The sequence below is a fragment of the Vipera berus genome, assembly GCF_964194415.1.
Source record: "Vipera berus genome assembly, chromosome: 4".
Classification (NCBI taxonomy): Eukaryota; Metazoa; Chordata; class Lepidosauria; order Squamata; family Viperidae; genus Vipera; species Vipera berus.
The window spans coordinates 58,977,728-58,994,267 of record NC_138206.1 but is presented as its reverse complement, the minus strand read 5'-3'; the positions used below and the strand labels follow the sequence as shown (position 1 = coordinate 58,994,267).

Sequence of the window (16,540 nt, the reverse complement as noted above, 5' to 3'; positions counted from 1 at the left end):
CACTGTCCCTAGTTCTTGTACAAAAGGCAGGATAGAAATCTAATAAATACATAATAATCTGAGATATCAAAAGAAAAGTGCTTGTTTTGACAGATGACGCTAACATTATGGCTCAGTAGGTTATCAACAAATAAATAACCAAACTAAGTCTCGAGTAATATATATTTACTAACCTTCATACATCAGTTTGGTTGTACAGTATCCGTCACTTTCTGTTAATGCTTCATCTTTATCCACATCCAGGAGGTCTAAAAGTCGGGTAACTGACACTTCCAATGAACAGAGCGAGCCTGTTTTACAATATTCTGCCCCCAATGGGGGAGAAATCTCAGCTTTCACATTATACAATGTCTGGCAGGAGTACAATAATATTTATGGTCAATATACAAGAGATAACTTTTCATACCGTTCAAACTGATGAGAAGAGATAATCCATTTTTCTGATTGGATAGAAGACCCTAATCACCGAGCTTCTACAAACACAGCATGGGGGGGGGGGAAATCCCATACAAGTCAATTTCTTATATTTAAAACTGACATTTATAAAAATTACTACTGCTGCAATAACATCAAACATTTTGCTAGCAACCGCTTTGTAACTCATCTTTGGTATCCCAAATGCAAAACCTTAACGGTGATTGCCATAGACAGATGATAAGTTCTTTGAACAATGATTATATAAAACGCTTTATTGTAATCATGTATAGATTTGCACCATAAGCAGAAAATTCAATGATAATACTGTACTAGAAAGCCTCACAAGACTATCACAATTAAATATATATCCTTTTTGATGCTGCAGTTTTAAACTGTCACTTGCCATACAAAGACAGAAATGGGGCAAATATAAAATATAAACCAATACATGATGTCTAATACTGCAGCAGAAAAATAGCATCTCCTACACCAATTTCAATGCAATTTGTCATTACTTATTGCATCCTACTGGTATTACAACAAGATACAACTTACAAAAAAGTTTTCCAGCTGGAATTCATAAGTGTACGGCTTCAGAGAAAATGAGTGATCCTCAGAGAGTGCAGAACAAAAGTTCATTGAAAATATGCACTGCAATGATGGGGGAAGCTCTTTTGTCCACTTCAGTTCCCAGACAAAAAATATTGCTTGTTTACTGTAGATGTGCTGAGAAAGAATTTTTAATGAATATTACATTAGAACTGTGTTGAATAGCAACTGGCGAAAACTGAAATATTTTTAAATAAAGAAAGCAATTATGAGTTCATTTATGTATTTTCAGAACTAATGGCTTAACTTAGAAACAGTTAATGTTGGTCGGTTAGGGGAGAGATGACAGTAGATTACCTCACGTAGTAGTTTCAGGTAGATCTTAAATAAGAGCAGGGGGAAAGATCAGAATGCTGAGAAAGTCTTGTCTAGGACAAGACCTCTCCCGCTCAACAGCACTAGTTGGAACTGGCCTCAAAAGGAGAAAGTACCATTACAATACTGTGCCTCCCACTCCTAACCCTTCCCTCTGCCAAACTAGTCCAAAAGGATGTCGTGATTAATGGTATTGAAGGCCACTGAAAGATCAAAGAGGGCTGGCTGGGATGAATGCATTTACCTTTATCTAGTCCAGCCAAACATCATCCACAAAATCAATGCCATCTCAGTATTATATCCAGGTCTGGAACCCAAGTGAAAGCCGATAATCTGATTCCTCCAGAGCACTTTCTCAACAACTTTCCCTACTGTCCAACAGGATTGGATCCAGAAACGGTTTCTTAACAAGATGGGCACTGCCTCTCTAAGAGCTACAGAGACTATCCCTTCCCTCAAGTGTGCATATAGCATCATCTTGATCCAACTACACATTTCATGGAAGGCCTTAACCCAACAAGCGGACACAGATCTAGTACACGACTGGTCATACTTAAAGCTTAAGTACCCTATCGAATTCCTCAGAAGTAACAGGCTCAAACTCTTCCCAATTACTACAGTTACTTCTTTTTATTATAACTATTCTGCAGAAATATAATCAAATGTTTTGCATGCTCCTTAGTTATCAATACATTCTATATTATAACACGATTTACACAATAGTCTTGCTGTAGCCAATGAAGCAAAACTTTCATTCTCTTTCTATTATTAGCTATCTGAACTCATAGTTCTCTAACTTTTCTGATGTTGGCTGTCCATTTTTTTCTATTTCTATTTCTTTTTTACAAGCTCTTAAGCAAAAACTTTGCTAGTATCAGGAATTAATGCAAAGGTTTAGAAATTTACACATTCTTTTTTTAGTATAATTTATACGTGCCAATCTTTCCCAGTCTCTAGGGCAGACAATTTTGTTCTTTATTTGTTGAAAAAGTGCAACTAGCATTAGCCTTTTAATTTCTTCTTGTCCTAAATATTTAAGAAGTTCAATGGATGGAAAATAAATGTATTAATAGAAAACTGCAATTCAAATTATCAGAAACAAGTTTTCAACTATTACTAGTCAAATAAAACAACTTGTCCACAATACTTTTTCAAAACTCCATCTCTATTGCTGCTTTCAACGGCTTCTTCAATAATCACAGTAGCATTTACAGTAAGATTATTGAAAAAACAGCAGCCCAAACTGAAGCTAATAGTCGCTCCATAAAGGTGCATTAGATGAGATAAGAGACTCTTGAGATTCCATTTGTTCTTCCCAGGCATTACAATAAAATTATAGCTGTCATAATCATTTTTAAAATAAATACTTGATTTTTTTGAAGCCACATATATGAAGATATTTATAACTTTTAAGATGTATAAAAAATGAGTGAAATTGAATTGTAGTTCAAATCTATGTTTTATATTATTACAAGAAATACATGTGAAATAATTACCTGTTCAGCTGTAGGATTTAGAGCTTGAAGACTTAAATCTTTGTAAATGTCAGAACTTTTGAGATTATTGTCAAAGAATAGAAAACAGATTTCTGACATGTTCTGCACACAAACTTGTATATATTTCCTAAAATAAGAAAAAAGTAACCATTACAAGGAGTTATTGCTATATAGTTTAACTCTGTGTGTGTGTGTGCGCGCACACACACATGTGCACGGACACACACCTTTGCAGCAGAATTAACCAAATGAAAATAGTTTAAAAAAATGAGAAAACATGCCAATCTACATTAGATTATAGTCACTAAATCTAAATGATGTTTTAAGCAAAGGTCTCATTTGAATGGTAAATACAATTGACAGTGCAATTCTATACATACCTACTTAAAAGAGTCAAACTGAATTCAACATAGCTTTCTCCCAAGGTTTGAGGTTACAGCTTAAATCATAAAAGGACACAAGGGCAGCTTGAGGTTAAAAAGTATTTTCAAACCTTCCTACTCATTCAAACTACCTAACTCATAGTTTTGATAAGAATAGCTTTTATGATGGAATAGAAAATGAGAATTTTGAGTAGGTTACCTTGTGCCTGCTGATAATAAGGAATGCTTGGCTTTAAAAGGTACACTGAAGGTAAGTGAAATAATAGTGGAGTAAATTGACCATGGACAATCAATGGTTACCTATATGAAACATATAATAAAATCATCTGATATATTGCTTAAAATTTCTGTTTAAATACAAATAGTTTTGTATTTAATTGTTTTTTTCAATTTTGGGCATGGAAGAATAAGTGAAAAGCATAGCATAGAGTAGCGTAGCATAGCACCTCCCATCCCATCCCATCCAATCCATTGCAATCCAAAATCCTGGATTTATTTATTACAGATTTATTGTCTTGCAATTCTTTCATCTCTGCATCAAATGCACAAGACAACTATTTTAAAGCAAGCTAGTTGGAATAGCAAGCTTAAAAGTTTATTCAAGCTTTCTCAGGAATTGATGTTTATATATTTAACAAAAAATAATGCAAAACAATACAGAAACATTGTAAGATTAGCAAAACATCCTCAGGGATCAAAAAAGCTGTGCAGCAGACTATTAATGCAGTAGTATTTGCCAGTTTGAAATATAATATTGACATCTGAATTTCATTTTTAGTTAATTTAAATATTAATCTTTATTCATAATTTCTTACCTTTTGGTCAATTGTAGTCATGCTATTGTAAGATGCCTCTTTCTCTTTGCCTTTTTTCCTGCGCTCTTTACTTGATAGATTTTCATTTTCCATCATACATATTGGGACTGCTGGCGAGTATAAAACTTCAAGTTCAAAGGTAATCACATGATAAGCAGGAACCATTGGTAAACCGATGCTTGTGATTTTTTCCGATGACCGAACAGCTAATGATGCTTCTGATACCTTTTCTGCAAATGTATGAAATATAAATTAGAGACTATAATTTATATCTGAATTAACTAACTATTCAGCTTGTACCATATAAGCAAACCCTGTTTTGACCTCCAAACAACTGTTTTGAATGTTCCAAGCATGAAATAAAGCATGTGTTTTTCAACAGTTTTAATTTAATTTAATTTAATTTAATTTATTAATATTTCTATACCGCCCTTCTCCCGAAGGACTCAGGGCGGTGTACAGGGCAAGAATAAAACACAGAAATTACAAAAGATAAAAAGTAATTAAATACATGCCCAATTAAAAAATACAGTTAATACACACTAAAAACCCCAATAAAAATAATAAAAACCCCACCAATCCCCCTCAGGCCAGGCTGGCTTGCTCGAACAAGTATGTTTTTAGATCGCGGCGAAAGGAGCGAAGATCGGGCGCCGTCCGGAGCTCAACCGGTAACTGGTTCCATAGCTCCGGGGTGCCCACAGAGAAGGATCTCCCCCTGGGGGCCACCAGTCGACATTCTCTGACCGGTGGCACCCTGAGGAGGCCCTCTCTGTGGGAACGCACAGGGCAGAGGGAAGTTATTTTATTTGTTCTGAGCACTGCAAATGTTTCAAGGGGGAAAGGAGGCAGAATGAGAATAAGTGTTCTCCAACGAGCCAGCACCACATTAGTGATTAGCCATTCCCCAAATTCTATTGCTTTAGATTGGTTAAGCTGAAGCGGGAGTTAATTACTCAAAATAAAATAGGAATTAAATTCCTTGCTAGTCAGAAAAATAGCTGAGCAAAGTTTTTCTAAATTATTGTTATGAGAAAATTAAAGGTTATGTATGTAGAATAGGCTGCATGTGTGTTGTATTATATTGCAGGCAAATAAAACAAAAGTTTTACTAATGGTTGCTTGGTTGCTTATAATTTGGTATAAATTATCATAATTTGGTATACATCAATTTTCTATTAATATAGTAATTTTTATGCACACATGCATAATGTGTGTGTGTGTGTATACACACACACATACATACACTTACATACACATACATATGCACACACACACACACACTTTATATATATATATAAAGGTAAAGGTTCCCCCGCACATGCGTGCTAGTCGTTTCTGACTCCAGGGGCCGGTGCTCATCTCCGTTTCAAAGCCGAAGAGCCAGCGCTTGTCCAAGGACATCTCCGTGGTCATGTGGCCGGCATGACTAGACACCAAAGGCGCACGGAGCGCTGTTACCTTCCCACCGTAGTGGTCCCTATTTTTCTACTTGCATTTTTACATGCCTTCGAACTGCTAGGTTGGCAGAAGCTGGGACGAGTAGCAGGCGCTCACTCTGTTACACGGCACTCGGGATACGACCCGCCAAACTGCTGATCTTCTGATCGACAAGTTCAGCATCCTAACTCACTGAGCCACCGCGTTTCTGAGGTTTTCGCGGGTGTTTGTATGTAGATCTTTGGTCATTCTGGTTTTTTCCCCACGTAGAGTTGGAGGTATCAGGGCAACGTTTCGACGAAATCTCATCCCAGAAGAATGAAGCTGAAGTCACCAGCCTGAGGATGACGGATGAGATTTCGTCGAAACGTTGCCCTGATACCTCCAATTCTACGTGGGGAAAAACCCGAATGACCAAAGATCTACATATATATATATATATATCTCCCTTGCTTCTCAGCTAACAAAGTGAGAAAGAGCCTGTGGCCTAGAGGTTAAAGCAACTGCCTAATGTGCAATCAGCCCAGGTTCGAATCTCAGAAGGGTATGGCTGACTGATGAGAACAAATAAGTTTGAAATGCATATCAGTCTCCCTTTAATTCTTTGTTAGCAATCCAAAAATATTTACACAAATATGAGATGTCACTACTGTGACCACTGCCTGTGGATGGCCTTGGGTTAGGCTGAAACAGGAAATAAGATTTGTCCCATGTTTGGGGCCTAGCAAGGTAATCTAGTTAACAAACATTTAAACATATATATACACATACATACACACACACACACACACGTATGTACCTCCCCCCTGTATGCTGTCTCATCCCCACCTGTTTTAAGATATATATGCAGGGCTTTTTTTCTCATAGAACGCTCAGAATGGAGTTCCGGCACCTTTTTTGGATGGAACCTTGTAGGGTAGGCAAGGCGGGTTGTATGACATGTGTGAGTTCCGGCACCTTTTTCTTTTACAAAAAAAGCACTGTATATATGTATACATATATATATACACACACACATACATACATGTATATGTATATAAAATTACTAATACAAAATTGATTTATTTCTTAAGCTTGCGCTGTTTTAACATCTACAACTTCATTGATTGTTTATAATGTGGAATCTCTTTTATCATAGGATTAAAATGTAACAAAACTGAATACTTTGAGTGTAATAACAAAACTAAATACCTTGAGTGTTTGAATAAATCACAGCTTTGCTCTCAGGATGGTACAAGACAGGCATGGCATCAGCATTACTTAGTTGTAGTGCATCTCCACTCTTTATAGTATAGTGGCCAGTAGTCACTGTAAATTTTACCTTCTGAGGAATGCCAGCCAAAAGGCTATCTGGAGAATAATAAGTTGATAATAAGAGGTGTGGCAAAGGAATCATTGCTTGCACAACATAATTTGGATATTACTGAATCATCTGCACAAGACCTGCTTTAATGTGTCTAATCTTCTATCACAAATTAACATTTAAAGATACAATACTGTGCCTTTAAGAGCTCAGAAAGACCATCCATCCATCCATCCATCCATCCATCCATCCATCCATCCATCCATCCATCCATCCAATTATCTATCTATCTATCTATCTATCTATCTATCTATCTATCTATCTATCTATCTATCTATCTATCTCTATCTATCTATCTATCTATCTATCTATCTATCTATCTATCTATCTATCTATCTATCTATCTATCTATCTATCTATCTATCTATCTATCTCCTCAGGCAAGTTTGATAGTTTACATCAAGAACTTCAAAAAGTGTGTCCAGTAACTGCTGAATTAACAGTTTAGCTAAAAAAGAAACCCACAAAAGGGACACTCACAAGGAAAACACTGTTAATTGTGTTATATTGGAACCACCACAAAGAATCACAAATTCCCTGTAGAAACATAGAAAGGTGATGGCTCTTACATTTAGAAACAATAAACTGCAGCTTCCACATTTTTGACCAATTTCCAGCCAAATCATTTTCCATGTTACAAAAATACCCCTAGGAATATCAACTCTATTACCCATTAGTTCAGCATTCACAAAACAATAAAATGCTGTTTTGAGATATACTGTTTTCTATCACATAATTCTATCACATGAGTGTTTCACCTTCATTTAACTATCTATGAAAGATCTCAAGCAAACAGTTTTACAACCAGGGTTTATTTGAAGAACCTCTTGTTTTAGAATTAGATGAAGAAGCAGCTCTACTTTCATCCACTAGAAACAGCTTAAACATTCACAGTAAACGCAGGGAATGAAGGCAGTGGCAAGAACTCAATTCTATTATGTTCCATATTTTTAGGATATTCTCATATATTGTAACAGATACAAATTTAAAAAAATATTTAGTGCAATTGCATGGCAGTGAAGTTTGTTTAACAGTTCCCCTGGACTCATCAAGCTATAATATTTACTTTTGACTTTAAAGCAACAATAATAAAGCAGTAAGGAAAAAATTGTAAACTCTTTAAAACTTATCTGCAATAATGCAATACTGTGACTTCTAATAAGATCTGAGATTTAAACTGCTATTAATGGAACGTTCACAAATATAAAGAATTCACAAACTTTTTCTCTACACTGAAGCTGCTTAAATATTGTAATCATCAGTAACCATCAGTAACTATTTTAAAGATTTAAATGTGTAAAACAGATAACTAGTAACATCTTAAAATATATGTAAGCTATCACTTAGGAACAATCCAACTACATTTCATTCAAATATATGCTTTTTTAAAAAAAGATGTGATTAATGGAAGAACTTAGTCTGGGGGGGGTACCGCTGAGTCAGCGGCTCCTGTTCCATTGGACGGCCCTGGGGTTTCAGGTGTTGGATCCCTTCCGTTACCCCTCCAGTTGCGACCCCAGGTGTTGTGTCGGTTGCGGTTTCCAGCTCTCTCCTCCCTTAGTGAGCTCAGGGTTGTTTTCATCAAGTCAATAGCTTTTTCCAGAATCCGCTCTTCCTCACTGGCGTGCAGGGAGTTCTCCATCTCTTGTTTCCATTCCGGTTGGTGGTCGCTCCGTCTCAGGGTCACTTCTCCCGAAGCCTTTTCCCACTCACTTTTCCTTCCAACGCCCATCGACCACTGGGGTTTTCGTTCGTGCTGCTCCGCCATTTCCTCCCAGGAGGAATATGACGCTTCAGCTTCCCAATGTTTCTGGGAATTCGGCTGGGAGGAAGGCTCCTTCTCCGTGGGGCTTCCCTCCCTTCTTGCTTCATCGTCAGACATCATATTTATTTGCAAAGTCCCCCGGTAAGGTTCCTCTTCCCAGGTTGACTTTCAGTGCAAGTCCTGTCTAATGTCAGGACCCACCCCAAACCACGTCTTAGGAAGACAAAATTCTTGGAGTCAAATCTATTCCAAAAAGAATCTTTACTATGACATGCTTGGTTGTAGGAAATGAGACAGGACTTAATGTTATTCCACGAACTAAACCCTTATATAGAGTTCCCGGTTTAACCCCCCTTAGCCCCATTTGGCCAGTCCCCCATCCTTTATCTCGTATCATCCCTATTGTGGGAAGAAGGAACTTAGGACCTTTCATGTTTATTGCTCTCTTCCATGACACAAGCCAGATGCTAGCCCTCCCTTTTGTTTCCCCAGTTCAATAGGCTTCTCCTTTCCTTTGAAATGCCTAATACCGGTTCAATACACATCCATTCTCTTCTCTTCGGGAGATGGCAGAATCCATGGAATAATGTTTTAAACATACATTTATGAATATGATATAAATGGATTCTGACATTAGTTCTCACAAGTTAGCTTATAGCTTTTCTGTTTGAGAAATAATTTTAAAACTACAAGAAATAATAACAAAGTGCAACTTCTAATTATTTACTTACCAGTACATGGTTCCACTTTTAGCTGTGGCTCCTGAGAATAGACATCATACTGCACAATTGGATAAATATGAAGTAGGGCAAATTGCATTTTGCCCACTGAAATGCATAACTGCCTGAGTGTATATGTTCCAGGTTCTTTGCCCTATGAGAACATTTGAAGTATTTATATATTAAAATGTCTCAATGTTTAACTGAAAGCTATTTATACAAAGCAAGAGATTTATATCTCCCTATAGCATATAGCACCAGGCTGGGGAGGGGGGAAAGAGGGGATGGTTTTGTGGGAGGGGTAAGCGCGAGCATGAGCATCCGTTGCTCGCGCAAGTGGGGCTGTGAGCCCCCTCAAAGCTCCTGTGAGTGGGGCCCAGAGCGACCACAACGCTTGCAGGAGTGCAGCCCCAAGGGCCTGCAATGCTTGCATGAGTGGGCTGTGTGTGTGTGCACACACGCACCAGCCAGCCACTCACACAGCCCGGTTGCAAATAGGCCACGGACCAGTAGTGGGCTGCGGCCCACAGGTTGGGGACTCCTGGCGTATAAGGTCAGCATATAATTACACAAAATAGAATGCATTTTCATCCTCAAAGGGATATCCATATAACCACTGGTATATTCTATATTTTTATGAACAGAGCCAAAGAGCCTAACACAGCTTCAGATGCACTTTTATATTAAATAATGTGAACTCACATTAATTTAAAGAGGAATAATATCTAATTTCTGTTTCCACCCATAAATACTGAGTTCAACTAAACGTGTTCTGCTATACGTAGTAGGAAAAGCACACATAGGTCAGCCAGTTACATACTACACTCCATAGCGCAGCTCTATTTTACACAAACAAATTCATTAAAAGAATGGATAAAAATAAAATTAATCTACTGTTCCATATTACTAAAATACACATGCACAAAGAATTCAGGGCATCAGGAATTGTGCTGGTTCATGTACATACATGTTTGAATTGATAACTGATAATTACATTTTCACCTATGACCATTTATTATTTGATGGGCTTTATACCAAGCCCTCAATATCAAGAGAATTTTCAGATTTAAGAATGGGGTGTTTTTTCTGTTTCACATTCATTGATTTCAAACTGAGTTTGGGGTTTGCTTTGCTTTTTGTTGTTTTTTAATCTCTCTTTTTGTTTGTATTTATTTCTTGTATTGGTCAACAATTTTTATCTATACAGTACAGTGATACTTAAAAGCTTGTGAACCCTTTGGAACTCTCAATGTTTCTGCATAAATGTGAGCTAAAATATAATAATAATAATAATAATAATAATAATAATAATAATAATAATAATAATAATAATAATAAGAAGAAGAAGAAGAAGAAGAAGTAGTAGTAGTAGTAGTAGTAGTAGTAGTAGTAGTAGTAGTAGTAGTAGTTGGAAGGGACCTTGGAGGTCATCTAGTCCAACCCCCTGCTCAGGCAGGAAACCCTATACCATTTCAGACAAGTCCTAAAATATGCAAGTCCTAAAATGAGATTAAAAAGAACCTAATTAAACAAGTGAGTCAAAAACATAATATTTGTTCATTAATTTACTGAGGAAAACAATCCCAGACTATACATTTCTGTCTGGCAAAATTATAAAACGTACCTGGGTTCTGAAAGTTATTTTATTTATTCCTGGTTCCAGTATTAAATTGCTACATTTTAATACGTGGGCCCCATCCTCCAGAGTCAGCCCTGTAGGTATTTCGAGTGAAGAGCTGCTCTCCTGCCTTCGTAACAGCATATGCACATTTTTGCAGATAATCCCGGTGGTGTTCAAGGAATTATCCGAGGGGCTTCTCTCATACATTTCATACAACTCCAGCCCTGATAAGCCACTTCTTGAAAGACAGACACCTACAATTTCATTTGGAAAGTTGATAATACCATTGGAAGTCTTGTGTTTCGTAAGCCATTCAGCCGTCTTCCGGTAGCTATTTTTTTCAATGCTGAAATGGACATTAATGGCAATGTGATCCACGTCCACTGAGATGGGCATCAGATTTACCAGCGTCAGTTCAATAGAGAGCGTTCCACCCACATGAACCACAGCATTAGGAGGATCGAAATGTAGATTCTTCAACTGTGCGAAGGAATGCATGGAAAGCATAACTTTCTGCCCTGGGAATAAAAATATAAATGGGATTTATGGTACACTATGCTGGCAGGATCAGTTCTACTGAAAACAACATTTCTATTTATCTAGTTATAATAACCTTAAGGTAAAAAAAATTCCTGGTTTAATCATTTTAATATATTTAAATCAATAAATATATATTACCTCAGTGATCCTCAAACCCAAAAAAATTAATCCAAGCCTTGCAGTTTGGAACAAAACATTAAGTCCACCTGAAATATTTTTAACCCTACATTTTGCTGAATCAAACACTTAGATAAATAGTAGCTGTAAGTTAACTAAATTAAAATAAGGGGATGAATATTCAGAAAAGTTAATATATTATGCAAATTAAACTCTGCTTTCTTTCTCTTGCTGTATGCAAACTATTTTGCCACTTACCATTTTATTCTAGTATGTTCTAGTTATAGGGGGGTATAAAACTTTTGACTTAAACCTATTTGAAAATATATTCTCTCATTTTTCTGGCTTCTGTGGTTTCAACATATATTACTCATGTACTTCAACTGTATTTTTTCTGCTGTAAAGACTAGAAACGGGTTGCTCTAAAAACATACAATCTAAAATTGAACTGTCATTTTTTTTGTAAATGTGATACAATTGATGGATTTACATAGAATTTAAAACTAAACTGCTCTGAAATTACATGTTATCAAACAAAATAAAAGAAGGAAGGCACAAGCAAGAATCTTGAGAAAATTAAGACATTATCTTGACATTCACCGAATGAAGATGATAGCTTTAAAAGTAGTTTGCTTGAAGTTTTGACAATAAAATTCTCTCAAATCTTACCTTCTGTTTCTGAGGGTTGTTTGGCAAAATCTAATATTTCTTGGCAAAAATGTTTCCGCTCTTCTTCAGTTAAGTTATTATCACCAGCTAAAAGGCTGCTTGTCTGAAGGTAGCTGGCACAAGATAAGGAAGGATGGGAAAATAATGTATATACAAGTCTCGATTTTAAAAAAAAACCAGTTAATTCTTTTATCTTCCATTCATCAGAAATACTAAAAAAGATAATAATGCAATAATTTTAGTAGTTCAGTAGTGATTTTGCACTGAAATAGTGCAAAAACCTTTTTTCTCTATCTTCTCTATATCGGCTTGACGCTTTATTTAAAACTGTGATTCAAATATAAACATGTGAAAATATGTAATTAAAGCAATTAAATGGGAGAAAGGGATAATACATACATACATACATACATACATACACAGAGAGAAAGATGTACTCCTCAACTTATGACAGTTCATTTAGTAACCATTCGAAGTTACAGCACTGAAAAAAGTGACATGACCATTTTTCACACACCCATTGGCGCAGCCCCACGGCCAGGTGTTCAGCATTCAAACATTGGCAGCTGACTCGTATTTATGATGGTTGTAGTGTCCCAGAATCATTTTGTAACCTTCTGGCAACCGTTGTAACTAATTTAACAACTGCAAGTGATTTCCCCTAACAACTGTGGCAAGAAAGGTTGTAAAATGGGGCAAAATTCGCTTAACAAATGTCTCATTTAGCAACAGAAATTATGGGCTCAGTTGTGGCTGTAAATCAAGGACTATCTGTGTACGTGTGTGAAAATTTATTTATTTATTTTAATTCCATTTATATCCCGCCCTTCTCCGAAGACTCAGGGCGGCTTACAAGCTTAGCAGTAGCCTTCATTCTATGTATATGCCTGCTTGTTAGGGCTTTCACACACCCCCCAAGCGGCATTATTACAAAGTCAGCTTATTGCCCCCAACAATCTGGGTCCTCATTTTACCTACCTCGGAAGGATGGAAGGCTGAGTCAACCTTGAGCCTGGTGGGACTCGAACCTGCACTAATGGCAGGCAGCTGGTGTTACTTAAGGAGGCATTAGCCCACTGCTCCACCAAGGCACATAAATGAAAATGAATCTATAGAAAAAAATACTAACTTCTGAAATAATCCCCTTCTTCTAGCATATTACCTTTGATATGAAAACCTCTTAAAAACTGTAAAAAAAATTCTTATATATACCTATTTTCTGAAACATTATATATATATATAACTAAAGGAACATGATACATAATACCTAGCTAGAAAATGATTTTTTTCTTGGTTTCATTTAGAATGGATGTATCTACTATAATTGGTAGGGAAATCAGGATATAGCAGGCTTCCATGGTCCTAGTATTACATGTTACACTTAACTATAAATGAATAAATAAAAGAAGACATATGACTGTGGCTCCGCAAAACCTGGAGTTCATTTCAGGGATTCAATGGCAAGGATAGCCAAACAGGGTTTAGCTACAACTTTTAAGCAACTGGAAAGGAGTATAGAAACAGAGGCAGCAATAAATATCTTCAACAATTTGTAGTCAAAACTAGTAACTTTCAGAGTGGCTTAAAAATCTGATTCCTCAATTGTAATCTCCAATTTGTAAATCAACATTTGTTTTCAATTTGTCCATTGATTTAAAATATGTCCTACCGCCTCTCTTAAGACTTCAGTAAATATTGGTCCAATTTAAATAGACTCAGGAGGAGTCTATTCAAACTCATGAGTGTGCTATATATTTACATTTTTGACCCTGTCTGCCCCCAGAAGCTAAACAAAGTCAGGCTTGTTTAATATTTGCTTGAGAAACCATCGATGCCTCCCAGGAGATGATAACTAGATGGGAAATCAAGTCTATGGCAAACTGCTTTTATGGTGCTAACAAAGGAACTGCACTGATGGAACTCATACAGTTACCAAGAGCCAAGTTTGATTAAAGGGTATCTATCTTTAATTTCATAGCAACGTTACCTCACACAGCCTTTTGGAAGTTAATAAAATCCTGCTCCTCTCAGATGTGTTTCGGTTTCTACTACCCACCCTTGCTGAATAAAATAAATCCAACCACACATAACCAGCAATTTTCCATTTCTTTTTTAAAAGGATACTTTTCAGTTTGTCCAAGATGCTTCTGGCATTCTGCTAGTTGCTTCCGTGTATGGGTAATAAGCAATGTCCATCCTTCAGCAAGATACGTTTTTAGTGCACCTTGAAGATAAACCTCAGCTTTTTGAGGACTCTTTTTTTTCCTTAGGAACAAAAAATCACCAAGAGGAAGGGAAGAGAGGAAAAGATATTAAATGCATTCATATATAGTTTTTCTATATTAACCCTTTTCTTTGGCTACTATCTATTAAAAGGTAAAGGTTCCCCCGCACATGTGTGCTAGTCGTTTCCGACTCTAGGGGCCGGTGCTCATCTCCGTTTCAAAGCCAAAGAGCCAGCGCTTGTCCGAGGACGTCTCCGTGGTCATGTGGCTGGCATGACTGAACGCCAAAGGCGCACGGAATGCTGTTACCTTCCCACCGTAGTGGTCCCTATTTTTCTACTTGCATTTTTACGTGCTTTCGAACTGCTAGGTTGGCAGAAGCTGGGACGTGTAACAGGCGCTCACTCTGTTATGCGGCACTCGGGATTCGACCCGCCAAACTGCCGACCTTCTGATCGACAAAGCTCAGCGTCCTAACCCACTCAGCCACCGCATCCCTTACTATTACAACTAACAAATAGGTGTCAAATTCTTCATTTAGTATAGTAAATTAACTACTAAACATGTAAAGCCAGTTAGAATATAACTGAACAATATTTTCAGTTTATAGTAGGCTATGTACTACTAGACAAAAAAAGAACGACTATTAAATTCTTCCCTACGCATTTTTTCACATGCAAGTAAAACATTTAAAGTTTCAAAGTCACAAAAGTATTCTCATTCCCTATCCTATCCTAGATCTAAGGTAATTTTTTTTTGTATTGTACAGAGAAGCCATTTAACCTAACTATTGATCAGTGTATTTTATCAGCAAGAACTTCATAAAAAGTGCACACCTTAATATACGTTAGGACTCCTTTCGCCCATTACAATAACCAATAAAATATTTAACTGGCAAACACACTGCTGGTTCAACAGTCAGAATAGCATAGTTTGGCAGTAATTAAGTATTTTCCCCAAATACAGAATGTGTGCTCTTTCAGGCTGCCACAAACAGCAGAATAAAACATGGTTTGGAAAATATTATCTTTTAATACAGTAGTTAATAAGGCTGCACCATCCTGTAATCAGTGGGATATTTAGCCTCTGCCAATATATGGGCAGGGAACCTGGAAGTTACAGTTCTCCAGCTATTCAAAAGCACTACAGTGTGCTTTTATGCTTAAAGGTGAAATGCACATAGTAGTTAGAGATACCCTTTTCAGAATATTACGATATGCAACAATTCCAATAAGTTTATATACATGTAAAACTCTGCCAGATCCTTTCCAACAAGCTTTGCTGAGCGATTTCTTCCAATATTTTTGTACATTTCAATAGTAGCATGAGAAAGATCCTGTGGAAAAGAAACAAAAGGACTGAGGATACACTGTACTGTTACGACTCAATTTACCTAATTCAGGAACATAGAGTTCCTAAACTAGGTCTAAGCAAACAGATCTCCAAGATTCTGTAACTTTAAAGTATTCAAGTCACCATTTAAACATCTTGAAAGAGCTAGTTTGGTCCAGTGGTTAAGGCACCAGGCTAGAAATTAGGAGCCTGTGGATTCTAGTTCCACCTTAGGCAGTCACTCTCTCTCAGCACAAGACATAAAGCTCAGGTGACAAGCTAGTCAATCAATTCTTGTCAAAACCAATGGATCAATATCTGAAAAGGGCAGATCCTGCACTTGCAGAAGAACACTAGGAAGAAAAAAAAATAACTGGCTTAAAAATTAATGTTATGAAGTTAAAATCTGTGCTGAATTTTGGTAACTGCTTACAGTTTAATCATTTTATGATCTGTTCTTGAAGATTTTCAGTCATCAAATTCCTTGGATCATTTCCCCCTCTATTTAAGCAGGGTATTTACTCTCCTCTAGTTACATACCATCTACTTCTACGCTAGGACACAATCCTTTGAGTACAATATCATGCCAATCATCTAACCTTGGAAATTTAAACTTACTCAAAATAAATATAATCAGAGTCAGCAGGTACCCCTATCTCAACTATTGATCCTGCTTATCTTGCAACTGCTTGATGGGACACATTTTCTCTTGAT

The 16,540-nt window shown here is 36.8% G+C and overlaps 1 protein-coding gene across 1 annotated transcript in view; it reads right to left on the bottom strand.

Moving 5' to 3' along the window:
- The window catches only part of TRAPPC10 (trafficking protein particle complex subunit 10), a 56,315-nt gene that overhangs the window by 4,843 nt on the left and 34,932 nt on the right, over window positions 1–16,540 (bottom strand). Inside the window, exons 11-21 of the mRNA XM_081327129.1 lie at window positions 15,739–15,830; window positions 14,394–14,534; window positions 12,270–12,382; window positions 10,947–11,461; window positions 9,335–9,476; window positions 6,667–6,825; window positions 4,036–4,265; window positions 3,420–3,520; window positions 2,838–2,964; window positions 973–1,143; window positions 174–351 (exon numbers count right to left, since the gene is read on the bottom strand). Coding sequence (XP_081183255.1) covers window positions 174–351; window positions 973–1,143; window positions 2,838–2,964; window positions 3,420–3,520; window positions 4,036–4,265; window positions 6,667–6,825; window positions 9,335–9,476; window positions 10,947–11,461; window positions 12,270–12,382; window positions 14,394–14,534; window positions 15,739–15,830 — 1,969 coding nt within the window. The remainder of the gene's footprint in view (window positions 1–173; window positions 352–972; window positions 1,144–2,837; window positions 2,965–3,419; window positions 3,521–4,035; window positions 4,266–6,666; window positions 6,826–9,334; window positions 9,477–10,946; window positions 11,462–12,269; window positions 12,383–14,393; window positions 14,535–15,738; window positions 15,831–16,540) is intronic.